Genomic DNA, 26,978 nt, shown 5'->3' on the forward strand with positions numbered 1-26,978 from the left:
CCCTTCCCTCTAGATGAATGTCTGCAGATTTTTGGCAGAGACAGTTTGCTTGCTTGCTATATCAGCTGTGTTTACACAAATGCTCTTGTGAAGAAAGTAAGTTCTTGGTTTCATCAAGCAAACCCAATGAATTGTCAGTGTTTCAGGTAAAATAGAACCTCAATTATACATACCTCAATCATGTGATGACTGCATATTACGACAGATTGGTTTGGTTCTGGTAAACCTCCATGAAAACAATGTTCTAGAAACTTTGATTATACACTACAATTTTACTCTGGTTTCACCTCATATGTCCTCTATAGTACAGTTTGAGAGAAAAAAAAAATAAAATAAATGTAACCACTGTTAAATTGTTTAAAATAAAAAATGACCTGAATTTAATGATCGCACCTTTTTACTGTAAAACTCATAATGCTTTTATGTTGATGATTATAATGAGAGAGACAATTACTGTGTTTTTTATTGATTGTAAGATTTATTTTTCTGCCAATTTGTTTTCTTTAGTGATCCAGTGTTAGTTGCTTTGGGATTGCTTATGGATATGCCCCATTTGCATGTGTAATCGTGGACTGTTTCCTAAACATGCTTGACCTACATGGAGTTGCTTGAGATTTTCAGCCAGACAGTCTTTTCGGTGTGGATATTTTTCTGTTTTCGGACCATAAAAGCTTTTTTGGTTGATGTGCAGCTGAAGGTCTCCTCGCTTTGTTAGCGCTACTTGTGATCACAAACCTCGAGCATGCAAAAACAACATGACGCAGCTATTTTGAGCACGCTAAATAGCTTCTCCTTCTTGTGAACTCTTGTAATGAAACCACGCCATCACCTCTAGCGCTTCATTTTGAACTGATGTGATGGTCACAGGTCACAGTCGGACATAAAATAAATGAGGGAATTTACAAAAATGTGGCTGATCCCCCTATATAAAAATTGGTATAACACAAAAGTGAAAAGTGTCTTCATAGAGGTAGTTGAGCATTCATTGTGCATTGTTTCAGCAACAGCAACAAATTTCGAAGTAACGTTAAGAAGGGCAACCAGCATGAAAACTGCAGCGCACACCTCAAGCAGAAATAACGCACGAAATTAGCATATGCAGAATGAGCCCATACTAACAACTGTCACAGCTCGACACTTAGAGCGCGCTGTTCAAACAGAAAGAAAGATGCACGAAACGAGCCCACAGGAAAAGTACACACAGGAAAAGTACGAACAACTCTCACAATTCTTCCTGCGTCGTGTGTCAGCAGCGTGCTCCTTTCGTTAATACGGCAGCGTGGTCAGCTTCGTCATCTCCTGAATTACGAGTCTAATAAGCGCGTGCACAAGAGAGACCATGCTTCGTGCGGGCGAGGACCTTTAGAGTGTGCCCAACGCGAGTTTTTTTGGAAGCAAAACTGAGTGTCGATGCCTAAATTCTAGTTATTCAATTAGGTATGAAGACTTTCACTAAACAGAAATCTGTTAAAAGGAACTTCTGCCTAAATGGAACAACTGACTCTGATATGGCAGGCAAACACAGAGTGGTGCTGCTATTGGGTGTAACTGGTTATGATTGCTGGCACCTGTTTTGTGCTATTTTGATGACAGGGAACTGTGCATTTCTTAATCTCAGTGTCACTTGATGATCATACTAGGCTGTGTTACCGGTTCGCATTTCTTTTGTTGCCACATTCAAAATGCAAAGCTGTTTAATACACAATATAAAAGGGTGGAATGTTGGAAATACAGAAAAGAAAACAATAAAAATGCTTTCCTACCTTGTATCTTTGCTAGCAAGATGTTCATTTATTAAAATTTTGCAGAGTTGTGAGGGCAGCTTTTTAGGGTCACATTTTCTTTTGTTAAAACAGAGTTACATGGTTTCCACAGATTGATCATTACCTTGTCTTTATGCCATATAAACGAATTTCAGTATTAACAAGATATTTTTCTTTTCAGAAAACAGTGCTTTAGAACAAAACATGACATTTCTTGACTGGATGAATAGAGAGAGATTTCCAACATTCCAGAAAATAACTTACGGCAATTTCCACCAAGTACTCAAGACTGGGAAAAGGATAGTGATGGCAGTTTTGGAGGAGAACCAGATTGGAAAAATTACCATGCGTATGCAGGAGTAAGCCCTTTTTTTTTTCTCATTTTGCCTTCTGTGAGTGGTTGATGAAAGTTTTACAATTACTGTCAAGATTGAAGCAGCCATGTGCTTTATGCTATGTAAGCCTTGTAATTTTCAGTTGCTTCAGGCTTGCTTCTCTGATACAAGTTTCATGTGCACTTTATTGACCTTCAATGAATGCTAGCAGCTTTTATTTGGGGACTCTAAAGATGGTACACTTACATAAAATCTGTTATAGCTATGCTCCCAAACAATGTGTTGTCGGTTGATGAACTAGAACTTAAAAAAAAAATTTAATGTATGTAGCTAACCTTGTGAAGAAAGACCCCTATCAGAATATTCTGTAGATGGTTTGTTTCTTTTGTATAATTTTTCGTTATTTATTGCCAGCTTTACTCATTAAGAACAGCCCTTGTGCCAATAAATTTTATGCATAATTTTTATTACATCTTCTAAGATCATTTATGTCAGAGTGTATGTATGGCAGAATGTGTCCCCTTGGTGTAATATGTTCTGGCTGTAACTACTGCAGATTAGTAATGGTAGATATGATTTAGGCACGTACAAGCAAAATGCATGATTAAGTGCTCGGAACGGGAAAATAGCAGTTCTTGTTATGTATCGTGAAGGTAAGGCTGGGCGATTGCTTCTAGTTTTCTTGCAACCCGGGGCATTATATTAACTAAATCTTGTACTTTATACAACTATTGATGTTGCTCCAAGTAAAGATCATTCTTTACATAAATATTATGCATTATCTTTGTGTTTTTCTTGATTTAATTATTTGTATATTTTTTTCAGATTCAAAGACATGCTTGAAGCAATCGCTTTGAATACAAGGGAGTTATTCCATGAGTAAGTTATAAAAGAACAGAATGAAAGTGTTTTTATATATGTAGTCGAATCTGTTTATAATGAACTCGAAAGTGCCATGATAAATGGTCGTTATATAGTAGTTCGTTGTATATAGACTCACCCATAAAAAGGTCCACTTAATGGCCAAACTTTTTTTTGCTGTGTATTTTTTTCAAAAGTGTGACCGCTGACAAGTTAGGCCTTTTTGCGTGTTAAACTATGTCCATTTGCTCACGAGTGAATTCAACCACGCTCGCAATGAACTTGTGCCATTTCACTAAAGCGTGGTACCGCCACGTCGAACCGATCATTCCTGGTTACTTGTGTGCAGCACATCGCTTACTCGGCTCTCGCTGTTGCATGCCAGTTCTCTTGCACTTCAATGAATGGGCGGGTTTGTGCTTTCTTCGTGCATGCTTCACTCAGGGTCGTGCTCGGGTGCGGCAAGTAGCCCATTCGTTTAACCCAACGAAAAATTTTGCGAGCTTTATGCTAGCGGCTTTGCATGACGTGGCAGCGAGAAACTTGCGAACGGCAGCATGATGGGCTTGTACCGCCGTCATTCGGCTAAGCAGCCATCTGCAGATGACTGTGATAAGCTTGCCGGTGATGAGTGAATGGCAGTTCATCACCAACGGCCACCTTGCCATACTCTTTTCTGAGGCTTATCTGTTAAGGCGCGGCCGTAACCACAAGGAAGTATTTATCACTAATCGACGGATTTCTGCCGCTACTGAAAAGTGGGAAACCTTTTGTGGGGAAGAGTTGAGCATCGTAGGGAAATTTTATGTCATAAAAGTTATCGCTTCTCGCGTTTGTGGCTTGTGTTCAAAGGCATTGTTGGTTAATTGGTTAATTATCAGCGGTCGTAAATGCCAAGAACGGCATCAGAAAAGTTTGGCATGCGGAAGCTGACGGCAAGTCCTCATGCTGCCTCCTGTTTATTTATGTTTTTTTCCTCACTTCCGTTCTGCCGGTGAAGAAATGTCTGGAAAGTGAGTGACCTCGCTCACATTGTCCAAGATCTGCATGCAGTGCTCGCTGCGGTCTACGATATGTTTGTCACAAGTAAACTGCAGCGGGGCACATGCGAACGCACACCGATCACATGCTTTAGAATGCCTTTTTTAACATATTTTTCGTTTCGTATGTGCCATATTTTTACCGCAACCGTGTCAAAAGTGGTCGTTGTAAAAGTAGGAGGCTTTGAAAAATGTTTGTTGTCTGTGGACTCAGTTTCAAAGGGTAGCATAGGAAAATCGTAAGTGCACACACCGAAATGTGGTTCTTATAAGCGATAGATCATTATAGCTGGGATTGTTATAAGTGGGTTAGACAGGATTGTTATAAGTGGGATGTTACGTGGGGGACGAGGTAGGGAAGCTCCATTCATTCTAGTGGTTCTACTAGAGTATTCGTGAAAAGTTGTCCATTGTGTGCCTTTCAGTTGTTGTACCTGGCACTCTATTAATTACAGGCGTGTGCACCCTCTTTTTTGTTTTACGTTTATTGCCACGCAGAAAAAGCAGTTTACAGCTTTGCTGCTGTAGCACTTACAATAGTTTGACACAATGAGCATTGATATTGAATATGACCTGCCAGCACTTGTCAATTTATTTCATTGAGGCTTGCGATCATAACTGCCGCTGCCTGCATTGTTCTGGGTTAGCAACTGGGTTGTGAAAATTTTATCAATTTGCAGTGTGCTTTGGACTCATTAACTCTGGTCACATTACTGTTTTCAGTTGTAAAAACTAGTGCTGCTATACCTGTCTAGTTGTGAGCCACTCTAGAAATTGTCAACCAGTATATAGCTGGTGCTTTCCTTGGACTTGATGAAGAAGTGTTCTTGTGCAAAAAAACAAGTTCAGAACAACAGAAATCAGTTAGGCTGTTAGGGAACCTCACAGGAAATGCTATATTAAAAGCAGTCCTAGGTAGGTTAAGGGCGCACTACTGCTGTTCAGTATTTTCTAAGAAGACAGTATACATCCAAAAAGTTGGGCCAGGTGTATCAAAGTAATATTTTTGTATAAATACATGTATTGCAGCAATGCTTTCTATTGATGTACTGGTTTTCATACATTTCAAAATGTGCATTGCAGTCTTCCTAGTTTGAATGAGTCTATTGCCAGCTAAATAACATTTAGCCTACGTTTAGTGTGCGAAGCTTCAGCTTTTTTTGTAATTTTTAAGACTTGATCGACTTGTTACAATCGGAGGTGTTTGCATGCATGATTCTACAATAGGAAATACATACCTGTCAACTCTTCTGGTTTACCCGTAAAATGTACGAATTCGATCGTGCTTGCGATTTTATGAATCTTGCCTGAAATATTACAAAAAATATTTCATTTCCGGTAAAAAAAATAAAGCGTGGCCTCCGCGACTTGCTACGACGCATTGCTGTAGCTAGTCGCAGGTGCGACAAAACGGCATTGTGCTATATTCCGCCACCAGGATAGAACAAAATGTATTGGTGTTATCATCATCACATACCTGCCAAGTCTCCCGCGTTGTCCGGGAGACTCCTGGGTTTTGATATTTTCTCCCGTTTTTACGGTTGCCATGAAAATCTCTCGTAAATCGAAATTTGTGTGCGAGATCTGGCTGCATTGACAAAAATGCAAGTCAGTCCGTTCCAGGCTTCTTGCGAGCTCACCGCATGTGGTTATAAACGAATTTGAAAGGTGTTCATCTAAACGTACAGTAGAGTCTCAGTGATGCGAAACCATGGCAGATACGAATTTGTGAAATTCCCAGCCAAATTTATGTGCGTTTTGGGCCAAAACTCGAATGTTCTGAACACTTCCTGATCGTGGCGTGTGATATGAACTTCAGTACCGACACCTTCGGACGAAGACTGATCGGGAGCAGTGTGCTTGAAGTTTCGAAAGTACACGTGTGCCCAGCGCACTCACTGTCTTCTACAGTGCGTGTGGTTGTCGTTACCACAACCGCTGTAGACGAAACCGCGGTAATTCTAACGCGATCATGTATGGTGACGACGTTACCGACAGAACTCCAAAAGTGTGCGCGCGGCCTACGCTCGACCAGTCAAAGCAACACTGCTTTCAGCAGATTCTGTCGACAAAACCACGGCATCTGTGATCATAGATAGTATAAAACGAAGTAGTATTAAAGGCGCGTGGATTGAAAACAAAACTATGGTTTGCCGCAACCGCCGTGCACAAAATCGCAATCATGGGGATGCGATAGCGATCTGAGAGCTCCGAGGGCACGTGGCTGACGCAGCGGTAGATTAAAGGCAGTAAAGAAGTAAAAAAGGCATAAGCATTTTGGCATTCCTGTTCAAAGAATCTAGTAGCGAGCAAAGCCAAAGCTTTGACCCACGCTTTCGCTGCAGCCAGCTACGCCGTCCCGTCTGTTCACGTGTAAAGACATATGCGAGTTGTTTTACAGTTGAACTCCGCTACAACGAAACCAAAGGGGAGCGGAAAAAATTTCGTTAAAGGAAAAATTTCGTTGTACTGAAATTGAAAAAGTATAGCCAATCTGAACTAGCAAAACAAAGGAACGTTTGTTCTCAAAATTCAAAAAGTGTCCGCTGCTTTTTATTCTATCCCAGCAGTGTCACGACGCGACTTCACCCATTGTTTCAGCACGATGAAACAATGACTACAACCGCTTTCATGAACGAACCAAACAGTTGTATTAACACGTCAACACCAGCAGCTGTCCACCGTCAAAACGCCGAGATGGCAGCAGGGTATCGTGGAGTGGTGACTTTTGCCTTATTTTATCCTATTTTTATCATCCATCACTCGCGGCAGGCTGATTTTGTTGATAATGCAGACGAACAGCCGCTCTGATTAGTTACCACACTAGCCAAGCGCGAACAAAATGATAAGCATTGGAATCAGAAAAGGCATCGTTCCACAGATGCCACCAGCAGCTGCGCGAAGGAAACCATAAAATAAGCAATTGAGCTTCAGCTTCGGATTGTCTGCGGCTGTACAGTAAACTCAATTTTTAACAGTTTGATGCATTTTCAGAAAGCGAAAATACTTCGAACGAAGTCTAAAACACGCATTGACACCACCAGAAACTACCGCTATGGTGGCTAAAAGGAGAGGTGTCAGCATCGTTCCCGCTGCTTCTTGAAAGGAGGTGTGCTGGTATTTCATTTCCCCGCGGAGCGGCGCGCAAGTCGCCATCGTGATGGGTCGAGTGCTCTTGTCAGACGCTAGCACGGCACTTTTAGTCGTTTGCTTGTGTGCTCGCAAGTCGCAACGTCTGCGCTTTCCCTATTTGGTCTTGTTCGGGAAGAATACGTGCCAATGTGACCATGCCACAGTGATGGGTAAACAGCAAACACACTGTTTTGCACCTGGATGCAATGCAAGATATGTTCCGGCCCACAAACAAGGAAAGAAAGCGTCTCTCTTCTCTGCTCCCGCCGACGATGAACGCCGCAAGGCCTGGCAGCGTGCGATTTCTCGCGCTCACAAACCACTGGAAAAGAACTACGTTGTGTGCGAAGCTCATTTCAACAAAACATTTATTGTCGGTAGCTACAAGCATGTTATCAATGGGTTCTTAGCAACTTGGGAAAAATCCGTACCTAAGGAGGGTCGGTTCCTGAGTGAATCAATTGCCGAAGGACTGCGCGTCTTTCTAACCAGCACCCTTTCCATCCGGCAGTATGTTACAAAAACCTTGGGCTATGAATACTTGATGACGTCTCGCCTCTGTCAAGACGCGCTTAAAATCTTTTTGGAATTCTGAAGCAAATGTCTGGCTCGAATAATCTCCCTACGCCGACACAATTTTTGATCTCTGTGAATTGCCTCAGTTTTTACAGTATGGCACAGTAATCTTCCAGTGTAAACATACCTTCTGGAGTTCTGAGCAGCCTTGTATGTCTGGGCATTCACAATAATTCAATAAAATTGCAGAATAAGCTGAATGATCTGCTAGATGTGGGGCGCCTCAATGATGTTCATGAAATGATTGTTGCTTGTGAAGCCCTCCCTGACCACACTGATCTCATTGGACGCAAAAGGGACTCCCGGATCACTTATTACATCTCTGGCCCGGAAGATTGTGCAAAAGACGTAGTGCAACGAATGTAGCAGGTTGTTGCTTCACTCTGAGAATTCCAGCTTGCTTCCGGCAGAATCATGCCTTCTGTACCTGTCCGAGGTCTTACCCTCTTTCCTTCTGTACCCGTCCGAGGTCTTACCATTGTTTCAGCTTCAACAAGTAGAAAAGTGACAGCATAATAGACCTTATCTCTTGCCTGTCTGTAAAGAGGTTAAATATGGTCAGCTCTAAACACTACAAACTGGAAGTGACAAATGAGATAAGAGTCTTTACACTGATCAGAATGCATTTTCTCGTTGCTGGAGAAAATGCGTCCAATCGAAAAAAGAAGAGAGAGAAAAAAAATAAAGTTCTTGAAGTTGAGACATATGACATATGTCGTAGCGTGAACTCAGCGAACAAGGTTTTATTTTATGTTATTGTGCATTGCTCACACTGTGTTGTTTCTTGTGATTTTACTATTGTCTTGTTCACATTGTTACAAATCTCCCATGAACAACTATGATGTCACTGTGTGGCTGTGTTTCACATATTCAGAAATCAATTTTTTCGTGAACTGGTTTGTGACTGTATCTATGTTTGCCAATGAAATCTTAATGTAATGTGTGTATGTATGCCCATTGTATTATCGTATATGTACTGTTCTTTTAGTTGCCTTATTCACTTGCTTTAGCTGAGTTTCGTATAACTTGCAGTTCTCTCCAACCTTAATGCATATGTTGTCTTTATTTTTCATGTTGTTTTTCGCTTTTGTAAAATAAATAGCTTGCTTGTAAAATTAGACCTTGATTGCGCAAGTCAAACAAATAACGGTTGCCGATACCTTTACGTGCATTGAGACTTCACGGACTTTGTTTTGGTGTCAAGCTGATGGCAAGTCACTTGATTTTCTATCTTCTAAGCTTCGTAGCTGATATATACTATGAAGTGAATTGAAAACACTAGTTTTCAGTGCCAATACACACTTTGCAGCGCGCCGCCAGAATTGTGGCAGGTAGACTTTGTTATAATCCGCTGGTTCGCATCAAATATTTGCAACAAAAAACGACTGATACACGCGCGCGCGCGAGGAGGGGCATATCGAAAGCGACCGCAATGCCGCCGCATAGGGATGAATTCTCGCTCACTCTCCGGCGCGCCGATGCTGACACCTCTCCTTCTAGCCACCTTACTACTGCTGTTAAGCAAGCATGGGCGCCGCCATTGCTCTATAGTGATGGCAATGAGGCTTGCCTCCTTTTGGCGAAGCAGGGCAGTCTCGTTGCCATCACTATCGAGCCCATGCTTGCTGAACAACGGTGGTTTCTGGTCATGGTGCCATCACATGTTTTAGACATCGTGGATGTATTTTCAGGTTCTGAAAATGCATCAAGATGTTAAATATTCGGTTTACTGTATAGCAATAAATGTCTCAGCCTGTAATCGCATCGAGAAATTTCGTTGAAGTGGGACGGCAGAAGAAAAAGTGTTTGTTGTGACGACAATACGTATTTATGCATTGACTCCTATGAACTGCTGACGGGGAACCGTGAATTTTTTGTTGTAGCGGGAATTTCGTTGAAGCGGCGTTCGTTTTAGCGGGGCTCAACTGTAATGGAAATTGATTTTTTTGCTAGTTGTTTTGATGAAGTGAAATTTTGGGAGCATTTTCGCTCCCCCTTTAAGGCTCTTAACTTAATGGAAAACCCTATCCTCGTGTGTTTGGCCACTCTAAGCCATTATGAGACCGCGACGCCGATGTTTGTGCTTGCATTTGGAACCCCCCCTCTTGTTTTTCCAATGTTTTTATTTTTTTTTCGGTGCCAAGAATGGGGGAAAATAATTCAGCGCGTCGATTTGACTTATGGGGGCAAAACATGATTATGCTTGTTGCTAAAGCCAAATCCATCACAGCTATAGTGGAACCCCGATTTTACGACTTTCAGGGGACCACACAAAACCGTCGTATAATCCGGGCGTCGTTTAATAGAAAAACTAAGAATAATGCAGTGACACTCAGCCTTGCCCCAAAAAATGGGTATAGATTGCCTGAATAAGCCCACGGCACGACCTTGTGCCTCTGCTCGATAGTTAGATTTAATTATTCTTGCCAGCGACAGCTAATGGCAGCGTAACTCAGTTGAGAGATGCGAGCGAATCTTTATTCTCAAGTTTAAAAAGATTTGAATCCAACGCGCATCTTTCTACCGATAAAGTCGGAAAATTGCCTGCACGTGAAAACGTAACCGAAACCGTGTGCCAATAGCCTCCCGTCAGAAGAATCAGACACAGTGTCATCGATAACACATAATGGCGACCGAACATGAGAATGCCTTCTTGTGCAACTGAGCTATGCACGTTGTAATTATTATTATTATTATTATTATTCATAATACCCCTAAAGGCCCTCGTGAGAGGGTATTACATAGGGGGGGTTACATGAGCAAAATTAAACAATAAATGTCAAAAACGAAAAAAAGGTAAAAAAATTCAAATTAAATACAGACTAAGGTTGAGATATATGTTATAACAAGTAATTGGTAAAGACAGCAAAAATAGAGAAAAGAATAGGCAACAAATCATTGGAATACAGATATGTACACAGTGAACAACCTATGAAAATGCAAGAGAAAATAATCAAATTTTCGGCCTTGTGAAGTGCAACTAGTCATGTCCCGCTGTTAGTATGAACGTCGATGTCAAGTGAAAGTAATCTTTCACAGTGAAAACAGCTGCGTCGTGCCGTGATGCCTCCGCAAGGCTGTGACTGCGAGTGCGACAAAGGCAGGAGATCAGCTGTATGTCGACCGTAACGTTTCCATGGACCGAAAACGTGAAAATATCAGCTTTTCGGCCAGCTGGAGCTATTTTGTGTCGATAGAGCTTGACTACGTAACTACCCCAGATACGTGCATACACGGTTGCGGCGTGCGTAGAAGCGCATGAACTTCCAGGAGAATAAATTTTCCATTCTAAGAAGACATGTGTCTCGCTCTCTACTTTTCTAATCATCAACCTAGGAGAGCGCAAGTTTATATTTTGCACTTGTGATTATTTGGTCCACACTTGATTGAGTAAAGGCATTCCTTTTTCTTTTGGACGAAATCTGAATGTCGTCATAAGATGCGGGGCCAGCGTAAAACTGCGTCTTATAATCAAGGTTTTTAATACATTATTCCTATGGGGATTTTGCCGGGACCTAACCGATTCGTCGTAAAATATGGGTTGTCGCGAAACCGGGGGATGTATAATTGAAGTTTCATTGTACAAATTAAAAAAAAAAGTTAGTAACCACCCCCCATCCCCGCTTGGGGGTTTTACGAATTTCGCTGTTGCCAGGTTGGCAGGTATGGGAAATATGGACTTAAAGGGAGAATTAGTGCATAAGTGTTTACTTGTATTCTGTAGCTCTCTTGATCCCAGAAAACCCCTGTCTCGAATATGGCAAACTGTCCGAAGCCTTCAGACGCCCACTCAACAGTTGTTCCCTTTCCGATCTTTGGCTCTAAAGCAAGGTCGACCTGAAGTAGAGGTTGCAGAAGATTACTGCCACTTACTCGTAGGTATGTCCTCCTCATCGATATCACCTTCGTGTTTAGCCTCACCGCCATCCAGCGACGATCGCCTCGACTTGCCATTCACAATGCACGAACTCGACGCTGCGATTTCTACGTCCCGACAGTCGTCCGCACCAGGGCCTGACGGAATTACTTATTCAGCTCTATATCACCTCAGCCAGGAAGCAAGGCAGGCTCTCTTGTCGTTCTACAACTCTACGTGGGAAACAGCGACAGTACCAGAGAGTTGGAAGTGCAGCCGCATAGTGGCCTTACTGAAACCAGGCAAGTGTTCACACGAGTTGTCTTCTTATAGACCCATCGCCCTAGCCAGTTTTTAAGGCCTGAAGTTGCCAAGGAAGGCCCTTTACATCTACTTATTAGTATCAAGCTGAAGCATTCTGTACTGCTGTGCAAGAGTGAATGAGAAAAGCATCAAGGCCTGTATTCACAAACTAACCTCATCCTTGTCCTAAAGTGCTTATTTGGGCCGGTTGGTACATGGTCAACGAGGCGAAAAACAGCTATTGTCAAACCTTACAAGGTCAAGGCAACTGCCAGCAAACTTTGTGAAGATGCCGGACTTTAAAAACTGGTATCGTAGGTATGGGCAGCGAAGGGCTGAAACCTTTCACTGTTTTTTTCGGCGAAGACGCACAAGCCAGAAGTCCCCTTCTGTGCCATTGGAACAGAGCACTTGGCAGCGCCTTGTGGGCAGGTACTTGCAACGTTCCCTATGCGGTCCTTCCTGTGGAAGACCACTGCCTCATCAGGAAGCCACAAGAAGTGTCTCACTTTCTTCAGCAAGAGTGCCGGCTCATCGTCACGACGCGGCGACGCGCTCTCTCATCTCCCCCCCCCCCCCCCGAGAGTAGGGGGTGGACGTTCACTCGCTTGTCCTTATCTCGCGGTGGGGCGATAGTACGTCTTGGCTGGCCTTGTGCTTTCATCAGAACGATTCTGTTGTTGTTACCGGGTGCACAAAGGTCACTGCAATCGTTGCACACTCTCCGTTTGTGAAAAGGGCGCACTTTTAGGCACAGCGAAGTAACAACCCGAGATGCTTATTCACATTAATCTGTGCCTGTGAGTACGCTTCATGCGTCATTTGTGCGTGAGAAACGCGGGGCACGTTTCGATCTGCTTGCCATTCTCCACGTGACCTTCCAAGTTGCTGCTTTCGTGTTCATTGCTTCGATTTTGCGGCAAAGCTGTGAATTTTTTAGAAATGCTGTTCAACATTTATAGAGCATGATGGCAAACTTTTTGTTCAAAGAGAAGATGTCTGCATAGACACTTTCTCTTTGACATACAGACACCTTCTCTTTGCTTAGACAACTTGTCGCCCCGGTCCTAAGTGATATTTCTTTAGTCAAATATTACAGATCCCTCATGGAATGTCTGCATCAGACGAGCTCTAGAAAAGTGTTTAGATTTGTCGATGACTTCTTGATATTGTACAAGTCTAACCACTCTGCAGCTCAGCAATGTGCTGATCAAATGGTTGACGTGTTTCCCTCTTTCATGAGCACACTGCAACTGACCACTAAATTCTCCATTGTTAACGATATCTGGTTTCTTGACCTTGAAATCTTTTTATCGACCACGTGTGCTGGCAGTGTGTCCTCTGGTCCAAGTAAAGTTTGCTGTAGTCTAGTGGCTAAGGTGCTCGGCAGCTGACAGCAAGTTGCGTGATCAAATTCCGGCTGCGGCTACTACATTTTTAATGGAGGCAAAAATTTTGAAGGCTGGTGTGCTCAGTTTCGGGTGCACGTTAAAGATCCCCAGGTGGTCAAAATTTCCGGAGCCCTTCACTATGGCGTCTCTCATAACCATATGGTGGTTTTGGGATGTTAAACCCCATATATCAATCGTTCTTCTTTAGTCTACTATCTTGTTAAATATGCATTGTGCCCGGCCAAGCATTGCGCTGAAAGGCCAAGATAAGAATTGGGTTTTGTAGTAATATAGCTTTTTGAATATCCTTACACAGTAATACACCAAACGCAAAAGCCCAAACAAATTAATGTTACCAAGCCAACATTTGTAAGTACAGACATTGCTGTTGCTAGTGCTTCCACGTTGCATAAAGCTTAGCATGCCGATTACTTGGGTGTGCTCCATGTATAAAAAAAAATTAAATGTAGCGCAAAAGATAACCGAAGTGTTGACCAATGGAAATAACGAGTAATGTTGGCTCGTGATGAGTTGTAGTAGGAGCATACTTTCCGTAGTCCTCCACTACGGCGTCTCTCATAATCATATGGTGCTTTTAGGACGTTAAACACCACATATCAATCAAGTTTACTGCTCTACAGCACTGTTCATTTGAAACATGTTATGCGAGTGATTGCAAAATTATGTCTAGGGGTGGCGTCGACGTTATCATGCAATCACGCATTTTATTCTAGCTTTGACTCGCAGGTGCGCAGACTGCACATGGCAAGCTACCCGGACAGCTTACGACGTTCCTTTGCTGAAGGTCTTTTAGAAGATTTGAAACAGCTAACTAAACATAGTAGTGTTTGAGAAAAGAGCTCACTTTCAAAAACAGCGGTCATTCCCTATTTGCAGAAGGTGTCACATTGTTTAAAAATGGTAGCACATAAAGCAGGCATCAGAGTTGTTTTTTCAGCAAGAAATAAGTTCTCTAGTATGTGCTATAAGGTGAACAGAGAGGACAAAGGGCCATGCTTGTGTGATAAGAAACACGCAAACAAGTTTGTTGAATGTTATCCTAATGGTATACGAAATTCCCCTCTCATGTGGCCGCTGCTACTTTAGGCAAACTGGCTGCTGTGTTAATGACCGCCTCAGAGAGCCGAAATCTAATGCGGAGTTTTGGTTGCAGCCACTTAGCTGCGCATAGCTTTGTATGTGGCTGTCATGCTATGTTTGATCAATAGAAGATACTGTAGCGGCGAGAGAAGAGAGACGTGAGACGGCGTCAAAGGCGGCCGACGGGGCCGTGCTGATCTAGCCGCTTTATTCCACGCCTGAAGAGCAGCCGCGGTGATTGTCCACGTCCGACGCGCCAGGTGCGTGAGCTCGTTCTGAACCTCGCGCAGCTCGAGCTAACATCAGCTGCGCGAGAGGCGCGGCGCAGTGATCAAGAAATGATGGCGATGATGATGGCACTACAGGGCTCCCCCCCTAGCGCTTTGCGCGATTCGAAGGCATATGAAAAAAAGAAAGAGAAAGAGACTATATACATGAACGACAATCCGCAAGGTGTCCGTTTGGGAAGTTCCAGTTTGTCAACGTGTAGTGACCATCGGGAACCAGTAGGTCTCTGGCGGGCGACACTGGGAATGGCGCAGCAGACGAGGGTGGCCAGGCAGGCACGCTGTTGGAAGGAGCGGGCGAGGGTCGTGATGAAGGGACACCCTTGTCGACAGCGAGCACCAACAACAAGGTGAAAAATGTCCAAGGGCCGAGAACACACACGGGCCGCCCCGGCGCGGCCGATTGTCGCGCGCACTCGGACACTGATGCTCAAAAAATGAACTGCAGCATGAGCGCAGCACGGCCAGTTCAGAGGGTCCAGCGTTACCTCCACGTTGGAGCTGGTGGGGACGACGACAGGGAGTGCGGTCAACCCTGGCAGTGCGCCCACCGTGCCGGTACCGTCGCTTCCGGTGGCACATCACCGGGCGCGGCGGCCGCCTGGTCGGCCGAGCAGGGTGCAGATAAGTCTGAAACTGTGCGCTCTGGACCGACGAAGTGCGACATGGTTTACAGTGACAACGAGCCGGCCCAGAGGGCACTGACAGACCGCTTTCCCCGACCTCTGACGACGCGCGACGCGTAGGCGTACGCCGATGAGTCGTCGCGCTGTTCGAGCCAAACCCGAAGACCGGTGATGCGAGACCGAGCGGCGGGCATGCGGCGTCACAGCTGTCATGGGCCGTCGACGGCGCTGAAATGCTCGAGCACGCGCACGCAGTGGCAGGCGGATGGCCCAACTGCGCATCCGTTGGGGCACGCACGGTGTGCTCCACCCGCGGTGAGCCAGGTGTGCGGCCCTCGGGACCCCCTGACATCGCCACAGCATCACGCACGTCCAGCCGTGCATGCCCAGGGGCCCGAACCCCCGCAGGACACATCGAGGATGATGTCAGTAGGCGCCGGCAGTCCACGAGGCCCTGAGCAGCAGGCACCGGTGTGCAGGGGAAACTGATGGCGTGGAGTGTCACAGCGGGCTCTGAGTCCACAGTGCGAGTGGTGCCGCGGGCCTCCACAGGCGCCGGGACAGGCGGGGAGTCTGCAGGAAGGTCAGCTGGCCCAGCCGAGGTCGTCATGGAGTCTGGTGGGGCCACGGTGTCACGTGCCGTCGCTTTCGTGGAAAACGTGCAGGTGGCAGGAGTGGATGTTTCTGCGACCGGATCAGGTGTAGAAGTAGTCGAAGCCGGGGTACCGAGGTAGCGGTCAATGGAGGGCTGCGGACCGATTTGTACCTTGCTCTGCGACGCCGGGGAAACTTGCCTGGTGCGGGTAAATGGAAGCGGACGGTATGTGTTGCCGCTGCGGGCGAGCACCGCAGTGCAGAGGGCATCGTAAGGCTGCGGGCTGGTGCTTGAAGTGGCAGCGAGATGGCGCAACTCTACCTGAAGGGCGTCGAGAAGAATGGCGTGCATCAGCGGCTGGTCCGTGACGCCATTCAACGCCAGAACGGCATCGAGCTGCATGAACCATACCTTGGGGTAGGTTGATTGGAACGGCGGCACTGGCGGGCAGAGTTGCGGGAACATGGCAGCGGGCCGGTCGGCGAAGGGCGTGTTCTCCGGGTCACCAATGTAGCGGCGAGAGAAGAGAGACGTGAGACGGCGTCGAAGGCGGCCGACGGGGCCGTGCTGATCTAGCCGCTTTATTCCACGCCTGAAGAGCAGCCGCGGTGATTGTCCACGTCCGACGCGCCAGGTGGGTGAGCTCGTTCTGAACCTCGCGCAGCTCGAGCTAGCATCAGCTGCGCGAGAGGCGCGGCGCAGTGATCAAGAAATGATGGCGATGATGATGGCACTACAATACTTTCTCGACACAGTGATCAATGAGCACGGGAGATTTAGGAGGTGTCTTGCATTGACAAGAAAAGCGATATGCGTGTGAGTATACCTTCGATAGCGCTCCTCCCCAGGGAAGTTGTGTATTTGTCAAGTGTATGAATACTTCTTAACAGTTTTTTTGAGACGCATAAACTATTTCATTAGAAACATTTTCACGTCGCTGTTATCCTCTCCCTCCTTTCGTGTTGTGTGCGCTATATATACCCCCATGTATGGAATAAAACCTTGGTTGTATGTCAGTGCTTCGTTTGTCTCTTTCACTGTCTTGTGCTATCGCGCTATTTATCAGTTCGTTATCCTTGGTGCTCAGTTGTCTTTTTGTATATATTCCCTTGATTTGGTTCATAAGCTAATATGAATGAGATATTTACAAAGCACCCACAGTTAACTTTTCCCCTATTCCCTGTTTTCATGGACTTAGTGCGCATTAATGGAATAAGAACCGTAAGGAAAGCGAAGGATTAGGATAGGTTGGTTTGAGAATACGGGTCTAAATATGATACGACATTGAAAGTATTGCTCAGAACTTGCAGAAATAGCAGGACACGTGGATTGTGTTTAAATTTTGAGAAAGAATGTGCTTTATGGGTGTCTTTATAATTACTGAGGGACAAGAGCTTTGCATGTATTTACATCACTGGCATACTTGCCTCTTTTTTGTGGCGAAGCAAGTGTTGTATATTTTTATGTAGGTACGTTCAGTGACATTGTCTTTTTGTGAGGTATATGTACTTTGTTACACAGGGCTGTATATAATACAATAGACTCGCATAAAGTGGAGCCTGAAGGGACCAGGAAATTATGTCCCATTTCACAGAAGTTTTGTTTAGTGAGAGATAAATATGGGTGCAGAATTATGGTATGAAACCAATCATGCTGGAGGCAGCTGTCCCATTTAAGCAGTAGTTAAGTTTAACAGATTTTGATTTACTGAGAGTATTCTGTAGTTTAACTGTATGTGTTGCCTTCACAGACACTTCGTGTTTGGCTGGGTGGGGACACCTGAGATTGCGAACTCTGTGGCCATGATGAACCTGCCAGTCCCTAGTCTCCTAGTGATTCAGCCTGAGACATACCAGTACTACTTGCCTGAGGGCCACTCACGTGAACAGCCCCCCTCTCCACAGGCCGTGCTGGAGCTGCTCAATTCCATTATGGATGGCTCTGCTGTGGTATGTCTGCCTTATATTGTGTCCTGTGAAATTCCTTGTTAACACACACACTTTTTTTCCTAGGAAATCTGTAAAAATATTGTGTTGCATAGTACCATAATTACTCTATTGGAACATTAACTCTTTCATGATCTTGTTTTTAGCGAACCTTAATACATTTGAATAATTGCTAAATACGAGCATGTATGTTAAATCTCATGGCTGGTAGTATTATGTTTGACCTATTCGCACAGTGTGATAATAATGAGCACAGATGAGGAGACAGAACACACATGCTGCCTGAAACCATGCCTGTCTCTCTCATCTGTCCTCGTTATTTTCACGCTGCAGTTATGTCAGTACCAAATCGGCTACTTGTCCAAGTTACTGTTCTATCAAGCATACTTTTAGCAGCCTGTACAATTATGTATCATTCCACTCTACAGATACATGAATTGTTCCTTTTTCGAATCATCACCAATATCAATTAAAGTAGTGCAGTATGCTGTGGTCGTGACTTTTTATGTTTCAAGTTTATTGATATGTGACAATATGGTGGCACAGCACATTTGGCATGCTGCGTACTTTGAAAGATGAAAAGCTCAGAAACTCAACCACAGCTCACTGGTTTGACATGGTGTTGATCATTAGTGGGTGGTTGGGCCTTACGCTTCACCATCCAATTGTAGCTCTGTCTTTTGTAGCATTGGTGATTGTGATGGCATTCTGCACATGATGTGTGTGCTTACTTGGAAGTGTTTGAAAAAGTATTGGAGGTGGCTTAGGGGCCCTTGAAAAGCGGTCATCATCACTTTTATGCAGCACTGTATCACCCTGAAGTGCAAGAGATGCTACGTTACATGCGGTTGATAGTACATTTGATGTCCTTCATTTATCTGATGACTTGTCAACAATTGCAAATAGGATGCTTGCCTGCACCATACTAACCACTTCGCTAATATGTCTTGCAATGTGTACAATGTTCAGAATGCTTAGAACATGCAACTCGACTTATTGCTGCTATGTCTGAACTTGTAAGTTTGCTTACGATGCTGGCTGTGACTATCCCCTTCAGTCTCCAATTATGATGCTCTGTCAGAAACATGTCGCGTGGCATAATTCCAAGGCACCCAGTATTACATTACAAGTAACAAAATAAAGAAAAGCATTGTTTTGTCGAGTTTTGGTTATTAAAGTCAATGAGTGTGTTTGATTATTAAAGTTAATGAGTGTGTAACTAATGACTTAATTATTCTGCCAGCAGTCAACTTCAGTATCTGCATAAACAGAATTCGCTATTAGGCCAGAAATGCATCCACAGTTTTTTTTTTGGTTGTACGTATTTTTTTCGAACATAGAAAAAAAAATAGTTTTCACATTGGTCTTGGAATATGTGACATTGAACAATCGTTGAACATGGTAGTGCATCCAAGAAAACAGTCCTCTGCAGCAATATGCAGTATAATGAAGTTAATGATCCCCAGTTGTCCACCCAGGAGCCCTGCATGAATATGAACACTAAATTTCAAGTGATTTGATGAAACACGCGGTGCGTGACGGGCCATTGAAGTTGGCATCTCCATGTGTACACACCGTGACTGAAAGGGCTATAGGTTATTGCTAACGCAGTTTAGGTTTCATATTTGATTGCAGTGCCTGAGGAATTCTGAAGCAGTTTATTTCAGGGGGATGGTGGGATGGAGCTACTTTAGCATCGAGTGCTCCTGCGAAGACAGGTGAAAAAACTGGTGATTTTGATGGGGGGGGGGGGGGGGGAGCTATTCAGTATTATTTTGGTCACTATTAGAAACAGGCGTGTGCGAGAGGACCAACTGAGTTCTAATTATGTGGAGAAGGTGAATTTATACATTAAAAGATTAAAAGGTTGTTCCCATACAAATTTGTAGGTGCAAATTTGGGCATTTTGTCCTTATCTAGTGTACCAACTTATAGAATAAGTCTGAGTCAAACTAACAGATGTCTATTGAAATAAATTCAACATATGGTGTCAACAAACCTAGTTCTGATGTAGAATGAGGAAGACTACCTCCTGCTTTCACTACGCAGATAACAACAAAACTGCATGATATAGTTGTGGTGCATCAGAGTCTTGCATGACATGCTGCACTGGTTCTGAGGCTAAGGTATGTTTATAATCCCGCGTTCCCAGCACCAGGGTTCCAATTGTCACACGTGAAGGTTTTACAGTTGTACAATAGCCAGCACAGGAAGCATGCAGCCAACACATGCAGTTGCACGTGCACACACACACAGTAGGAGAGAAAGATGGATAAGATGTTAGAAAGTAGAAAAGTAACTGCGAAGTTGAATAAAGCAGCAAATGAATATTTGTGATCCACCTTACCAGCAGAGTACGAAAAATAAAAGGTGGCAGAGTGGCATGTGAATTCTATGGCCCCACTTGTAGAAGCCTGTCCAGACTTCTTGACTTGCAGATATACAGTGTGATTTCCTGTGCTGCATACAAATACAGCAGTGCACATATGCATATGTCTGACACATTTACATGGTTAGGGTTAATGTTCTTTTGCTCCTTTTTTCTTTGTTGCCTTCACAGCCGTATGGTGGAGACAGCTTTCCTTATCGGCTATACCGTGCATACTTTGAAGCCAAGACTGCACTAGCAGTGAGTATGCTCTTAGTACCACAGTAAAACCTGATTAATACAGTAGACTCCTTTTAAATGAAACCTAAAGAGACCAGGAAAACGTGTTTCCCATAAGAGGAGTTTCATTTACTGAGAGGTAAACAGGGGTACAATATCCAAGTAGGAAACTAAACATATTAGTGGAAGTTGTTCCATTTAAGCAGCAATTTCATTTAAGAGAGTTTTGTTTAAAGGGAGTCTACTGTATGTATCTCTTTTAAACTTACTAATTGTTAAAATGTAGTCTCCTCCCTATTCAGTCTTATAGAGCGTAATGCAGTACCTACTTTGCTGACTACTTTAAATGTAGTAATTTCTAGTATTCCTGCTAGAGCATGTCACAATTATTTTTTGTCTCAAATATTAAGTGTGCCTCTCAACACAGAGTGTAGTCTGATGTTTAGTGTCGGATGTGTGCAGCTGAAGATCAACTGTTTCGGTCTCGGGCTGTTCAGCGATCAGTCAACTAATATAATTCAGACTTTGTTGCGAGTTCAGTGATGCCTATATGGATAAGTATCGGAAATGTACGAACACTTAATGGCAGTCATTGATAAGAGCACCCGTAAACTTACTGCTGGCAAGCCTCAATATATGTTTCGGCGTCTCTCATAATCATATGGTGGTTTTGGGATGTTATGCCCCACATTTTAACAATCAATAAATGTTTCCTGCTGATTGACCACACACACACTATCTGCTTGACAGTACTATGTGTGTGGTGTAGTGCTGCTGTAAACTTACTGTGAACTTTTTGATGGGTATCAATGAAAACTCGGCCTGCCAGTGTTTACTACTGCATGCTTGTGTGGGTCACTGTGTGCGACTGCTTTCCTCGACGTGATGTGTACATGTTTATGCAGAATACTGTCGTAATAGCATGCACACAAGTGTCGAGGAAAGGTGGATGAGTCCATTCACTGCCATGTCAGCTGCTGTGGCTGGGTTCCCTGTTATTCGAAACGTGTCTAGTATTTCCATTGCACAGCCCTTTGAAAGAGCCAGAAGTTTTTCTGTGCCTTGGTAGAGAGAAAAGAACCTTATTGTGGGTTTTTTGCATATCACTCAGTATTTACTCATTGGTATCAGCAGTGCACGTCAAGAGACGCAGATTTGTGCTTGACAGTTACTGCAAACTACCATTTAGTAGTGTGTAGTTGGGCTGCATTCCTGCTCGTTTCATATTATGATGTTTTACTATATGTCATTTTCACAATGTTGTGCCCATATGATTACACCTTATGAACGGCTGTCTGAATCAAATGGCTGCCTTCCGTTCTTTAACGTCTTTGTGAAATGGGGCTGTAGCTACCCGACTTACGTTTACAGAAAGAACAGACATACCCAATGTTTTCAAAGTTTTGATTCGGTTCATCTCTCCTGCCATAAAAGTCAGTTGTCTCGGCACTTTTGCAACGTCCCCAGTGGATTTACTCCAAGCAAGAAGATGCAAAAAAAAGTGGAAATCATTAGTCACAAGCTGGCTATTTGCTGGTGTCTGCCCCGCCGCGGTGGTCTAGTGGCTAAGGTATTCGGCTGCTGACCCGCAGGTCGCGGGTTCGAATCCCGGCTGCGGCGGCTGCATTTCCGATGGAGGCGGAAATGAAGGAGGCCCGTGTGCTCAGATTTGGGTGCACGTTAAAGAACCCCAGGTGGTCTAAATTTCCGGAGCCCTCCACTACGGCGTCTCTCATAATCATATGGTGGTTTTGGGACGTTAAACCCCACATATCAATCAATTATTTGCTGGTATCTAACTTCATTCAAAAACACAGCCAACAACTGTTGCGCCCAGCTAAACCTCGCAATACTTTCACACAAAACATGCATCGATGCTGAGGCAATTGCTCAGATTCTGTGCTGTTATGACAACCATGTGGCACACGTCTTGACCTGGAAACACAGAGGCAGTCTCATAAATGTCAAAGATATATAGGAAAAACAAGACTCTCCAAGAGTAGTCTACTAAATTCCTTGCGCAGACTGTGAAGACACATACCGTTGAATCCCGCTATAATGAAGTCTGCTGCAACGAAATTTCTGCCACAACGAATACCTTTTCAATTCTCCGTCAGCCGCCCACAGAAAAGAATGTGTAAAATGTCTTGTCAGAACAAATGCTTTTCCTAAATACTTTCACGTCAACGAAATCTTCGCAAGTACTACCGCATAAGGAAAAGGTAGTTGCCTAGGTTTCCTGCCAAATTCCGCGACTAACTCGGCCGTTTCTCGTTGGCTCGTGACTTCTTGAGTGGTGCGGCCGCTTCGGAGACACGCTTTCTGCCACTACACGCACATCCAGGTAAATTTTTCACCATTGAGATGATCGGTGACAGATCGCCCATTCACCATAATGCTGCCGGTGGGTTGAATGCTTGTGCGGGCCTCGGTACAATTGTTCAACTCCCGCAATGTTTTTGACACAGGGCTAAAAAAAAAAAAAAGCTACCGCTCTTCGTCACAAGTCCTGTGATGTTAAAAGACAACCACGGCGTCAAGAAGGTGCATGCATGGCCAGCGCACACCGAGTACAAGCGTAACTACATTCTGCCGCAACTGCTGCGAACATAAATGATGTGTCAATGAGATCATGAGTGACCACGAAAGTACGTGCACACCCAATGTGTATTGATTAAGACCAATGTTGCTTGCTGCAATACTGCAGACAAAACGACAAAACCACGTTGATGTGACATAGTTCTGAAGGCACATGCACGGGCAGCGCGCGCAGATTGAAAACGGAACTACCATTTGCCATAACCGCTGTGTAGCACACCGCGGCTGCTATTCTTGCGTTTATTGATAGCAAATACGCGCCAAAGTTAGGCAGCTAGCACAGCCGAAGATTATAGGCAATAAAGCCGTGAAATGGCACGAAAGTTAAAAGTTTTCCTGCTGTTCGCTCATGGTTATGATAATGCGGAGCTTCGATATACCTTTCAGTTGGCCTTTAGTGAAGCTTTGGCACGCTCGTTCGTGGCGCTGCTAGTTCAGCACACTACAAGAGTGATCTTGAGTAACCTATTTTCTCGTGTATAACCCGCCTCTGCATTTAAACGGCACCTCCAACTGCGAACCATGGTAGAAGGCAAAGAAAAAGCACTTGCGTAATTGTTGCAAGGTGGCCTTCCTTGCATTACCAGTAAAGCGTATCGTGAAGCAAACTTACGCACCGAAATTCTCGTATAACTTGCACCCCGAGTTTAGCTCCAAACTTTCTGTGTACTTTTTGTGCATCTTCTTTGCGAGAAAATGCGTTCACTTGGTGTTCAGCCAGATACCTCTGAATTAGGGAGAGTTCAATACGTACACTTGCTGAGACCTAATGACTAGTTGTAATCATCAGATATTACCGAATTTCGTGGTCTATAGATGAAATTTCACTAAAATGAAATTCCATGACAACAAGATTTTCTGCCTGTCCTGTCAATTTCGTTGTAGCGGGCTTTGACAGTATATTGATGGGACAGGGAATTTCAAAAGAAAGTTCAGGGAATATTGTATGGCATCATGAACAAGAAATTTGTTTTTAGAACCCTTGCAGAGCGTGTGGCACGAAGTCAACTGGGAGGACGCGTGCATCATTGCCACTGAAAGAAACTTGTTCCTGTGATTGCTTTTGAAATCATCGACTAGTCAGACTACTGCGCAAGCACTCCACAAAAATGTTGGAACACTCGTATCTGTGTGTGGGCGATGTCTGTAACATGTGATAATAGACTCTTAAAAAGGGCATACTATGCCATTTGCATTCATTGTGAATAAGGCTCCCGTGTGGGAGCCGGGAAGTCATTGAAATTTTGTGCCTTTCACTTTGGTTCACGTCTTTTTTAAATTTAATTTTTATTCACATCATTAGCAGTCTTCTAATTTTAAAGTACATTGCAATGCACTCATGAATTAGATGTCTTTTGTCAGTGGGAAGAATCTGATGACTGATTTGATTAATATGTGGGGTTTAATGTCCTAAAACCACCACATGATTATGAGAGACGCTGTAGTAGAGGGCTACGGAAATTTCAACCTCCTGGGGTTCTTTAATGTGCACCCAAATCTGAGCACACGGGCCTTCAGCATTTTTGCCTCCATCGAAAAGGCAGCCGCCACAGCCGGGGTTCGTTTCCGCGACCTGCGGGTCAGCAGCAAAGTACCTTAGCCACTAGACCACTGCGGCGGGGCAGTCTGGTGACTGACAACATAAAAAGAAGGCAACAATTGCAAACAAGGGCAAGAGAGACGAGATCAAGACGACACAAACATACTATTGTGGTGTCTTGGTCTCTGTTTGCATGCTTTACTCTCTTCAGTGGTAAATTCTTACCAACTTGCTCAACTGCTATCTAAAATGACCTGACTAGCTAAACTGTGTACTATATTCAGTCTTTGGAATGTTCTGTACATTTTTCATTTGCTAGGGAATGTGGCGAGGAAATCCAGTTTTAACCGCTGTGCTGTTTGGCCTGCCATTGGGCTTCCTGAGCATTATCTGTTATACAACGTGCTGCTGTGATGTTCTTGAAGCATCTGATGATGATGATGAAGCAGGCAAGTAGTTTTTTCTTATATGGAAGCACTGTTGCTACATTTCATTTCTAGTTTTTCACCCCAATCCACAAACTTGCTCCTATCAACACAGAAGTTACTTTTCAGCAAGAATAATAAATAGAATGGGATGAAAAGTATTCTTGCTTACTGCCCCAGATGAAATGACAGTGATTATTGACAAAGCTTTACAGCTGTGGTTGATGCGAGGATATACTGTCATAAAACCTTGGAAGTGTGTAGCTCATTAGGGCCCATATTGTCATTCGTATATCTCATGTGGTGTAATTGTGCACACAATCAAGTGCTCAGTACAGGCCAGAAAACATGCTAGCCATGCTAAATGTCAGGTTAATATAAGCTAACAAGCTCTAATAAAATAGTGCTATTAACTGAAATAACCACGAAATAGTCACAGTACTTTGCCTAATATAGCTAAAACTCTTCAGAAACATGCGGCTGACACCCATGCCAGGCAAGAAAAAGCACCACCACCTTGCCCACTAATGGTTTTCCTGTGCTTCTTTGCAATGTCTGAAGGGGGAAACAATCTGATCGAATTTACTGCATTAGACACTTCTCAACTGCCGGAACAAGTAGGAAGTTGATAAAGTGCAGCAAAAAGTAGCACACATGTCCCGCACCAAGTTTGTGACTTTTCCTAACAAACTTCTATTCATGCCAGGAAAACTGTTTGTGCTTATCTCAAACATTGATGTCTTCGGTGGTGAATAGGAATTGAATGGGAAATGCTGGGTGCCTGTGCAACACACTTCCTCAGGTTTCATAGCAGCTGATCTGCATTAAGCGCTTGATTTAGAACTGCACCAGTCACTACACAAGCTTTCATTTGAAATTTCATGAGGTGTGTTGTAGGGTAATTTGCAGTATTAAAGCAGCCAATATTTATAATGCCATCTTTCACTGGAAGCTTTGTGCACATTGATTATTTTAACAAGTACGGACTGAAAATTCACCTAGAAATGTGCTACTGCTATAGTTGATATTTTATTTACTTTGATTTGTGTCACTGCATTGAGAAAATATTGCTAACTTAGCTAGAAATGCATTCTGTGGCAGACATTTTGTTATTTTGGAGATATGTTGCGAGGTGAGAGATTTTGTATTTTGTAGTTACCAAGGTTATTTATTCACTCCGCTAAAAGACACCAGTACAGCCTGTCTATTTTGTCATCATTATCAAGTGAATGAAAAGAAACAGAGTTTACTGCTGCAACTGCCATTTTTTGCTAAGGCAGTCTGTGGTCTGGGAAAAGTGCATTATTTATTTATTTATTTAAAAATACTGCTAATCTCATTTGAGATCAGGGCAGGGAAAGAGTGCTGCTGCAGCAAGAATTATCGGCCCCTGTACAAAGTGTGCCACTTACAAGCAAGAAATGGCTGCCACTGTACTAGTGGTGAACGTAAACAAGCATTAAGAAAGTGTGAAAGCTTGGAGTTTCTAAGTTAATCTGCCTTCAAAACTGGTGTCACATTTTAGTGTAAGTAAAAAAACATTCCACTTAGGCAGCAACACGAAACATAGTATTAGTGCTTGCTACAAAGCTTCTGTATGTCATTGTGTAAAACAAATTTCGGGACACTCAAAGTTTACTACTACCAATGTCCCGTGGGACACAGAAGGCTTGGGTACATTGCTCAGCTGCATTCATATTCTTGACTAGCTGTTCAGACGGAATAGGAATGTTTGCTATGGTCGTCTTTGGATATATGATACCAGAAACTACCTATTACTTTTGCTAAGATAACTCCATGATGATATAAATTGAATCTCAATGAAGCATTTTTTTTCCAAGGATGCTTCAATTATTTTAAAGGACGAGAAGTACAGTCGAAGTCTGCTACAATGAACGCCGCTTCAACGAAATTTCTGCTACAAGAAATTTCGTTGTTTGGTGCATATGGTGCATATTGTCGCCACAACGAACACATTTTCTTCTGCCGTCCCGC

General features: G+C 43.7%; 1 protein-coding gene across 1 annotated transcript in view; it reads left to right on the forward strand.

Annotated features, from left to right (window-relative positions):
• Tmx3 (Thioredoxin-related transmembrane protein 3) overlaps positions 1-26,978 on the forward strand; it is a 52,428-nt gene that overhangs the window by 23,612 nt on the left and 1,838 nt on the right. The window contains exons 8-12 of the mRNA XM_037428479.2: positions 1,945-2,122; positions 2,924-2,977; positions 17,617-17,815; positions 20,373-20,441; positions 24,878-25,007. Coding sequence (XP_037284376.2) covers positions 1,945-2,122; positions 2,924-2,977; positions 17,617-17,815; positions 20,373-20,441; positions 24,878-25,007 — 630 coding nt within the window. The remainder of the gene's footprint in view (positions 1-1,944; positions 2,123-2,923; positions 2,978-17,616; positions 17,816-20,372; positions 20,442-24,877; positions 25,008-26,978) is intronic.

The sequence above is a fragment of the Rhipicephalus microplus genome, chromosome X (genome assembly GCF_043290135.1).
Source record: "Rhipicephalus microplus isolate Deutch F79 chromosome X, USDA_Rmic, whole genome shotgun sequence".
Lineage (NCBI taxonomy): Eukaryota > Metazoa > Arthropoda > Arachnida > Ixodida > Ixodidae > Rhipicephalus > Rhipicephalus microplus.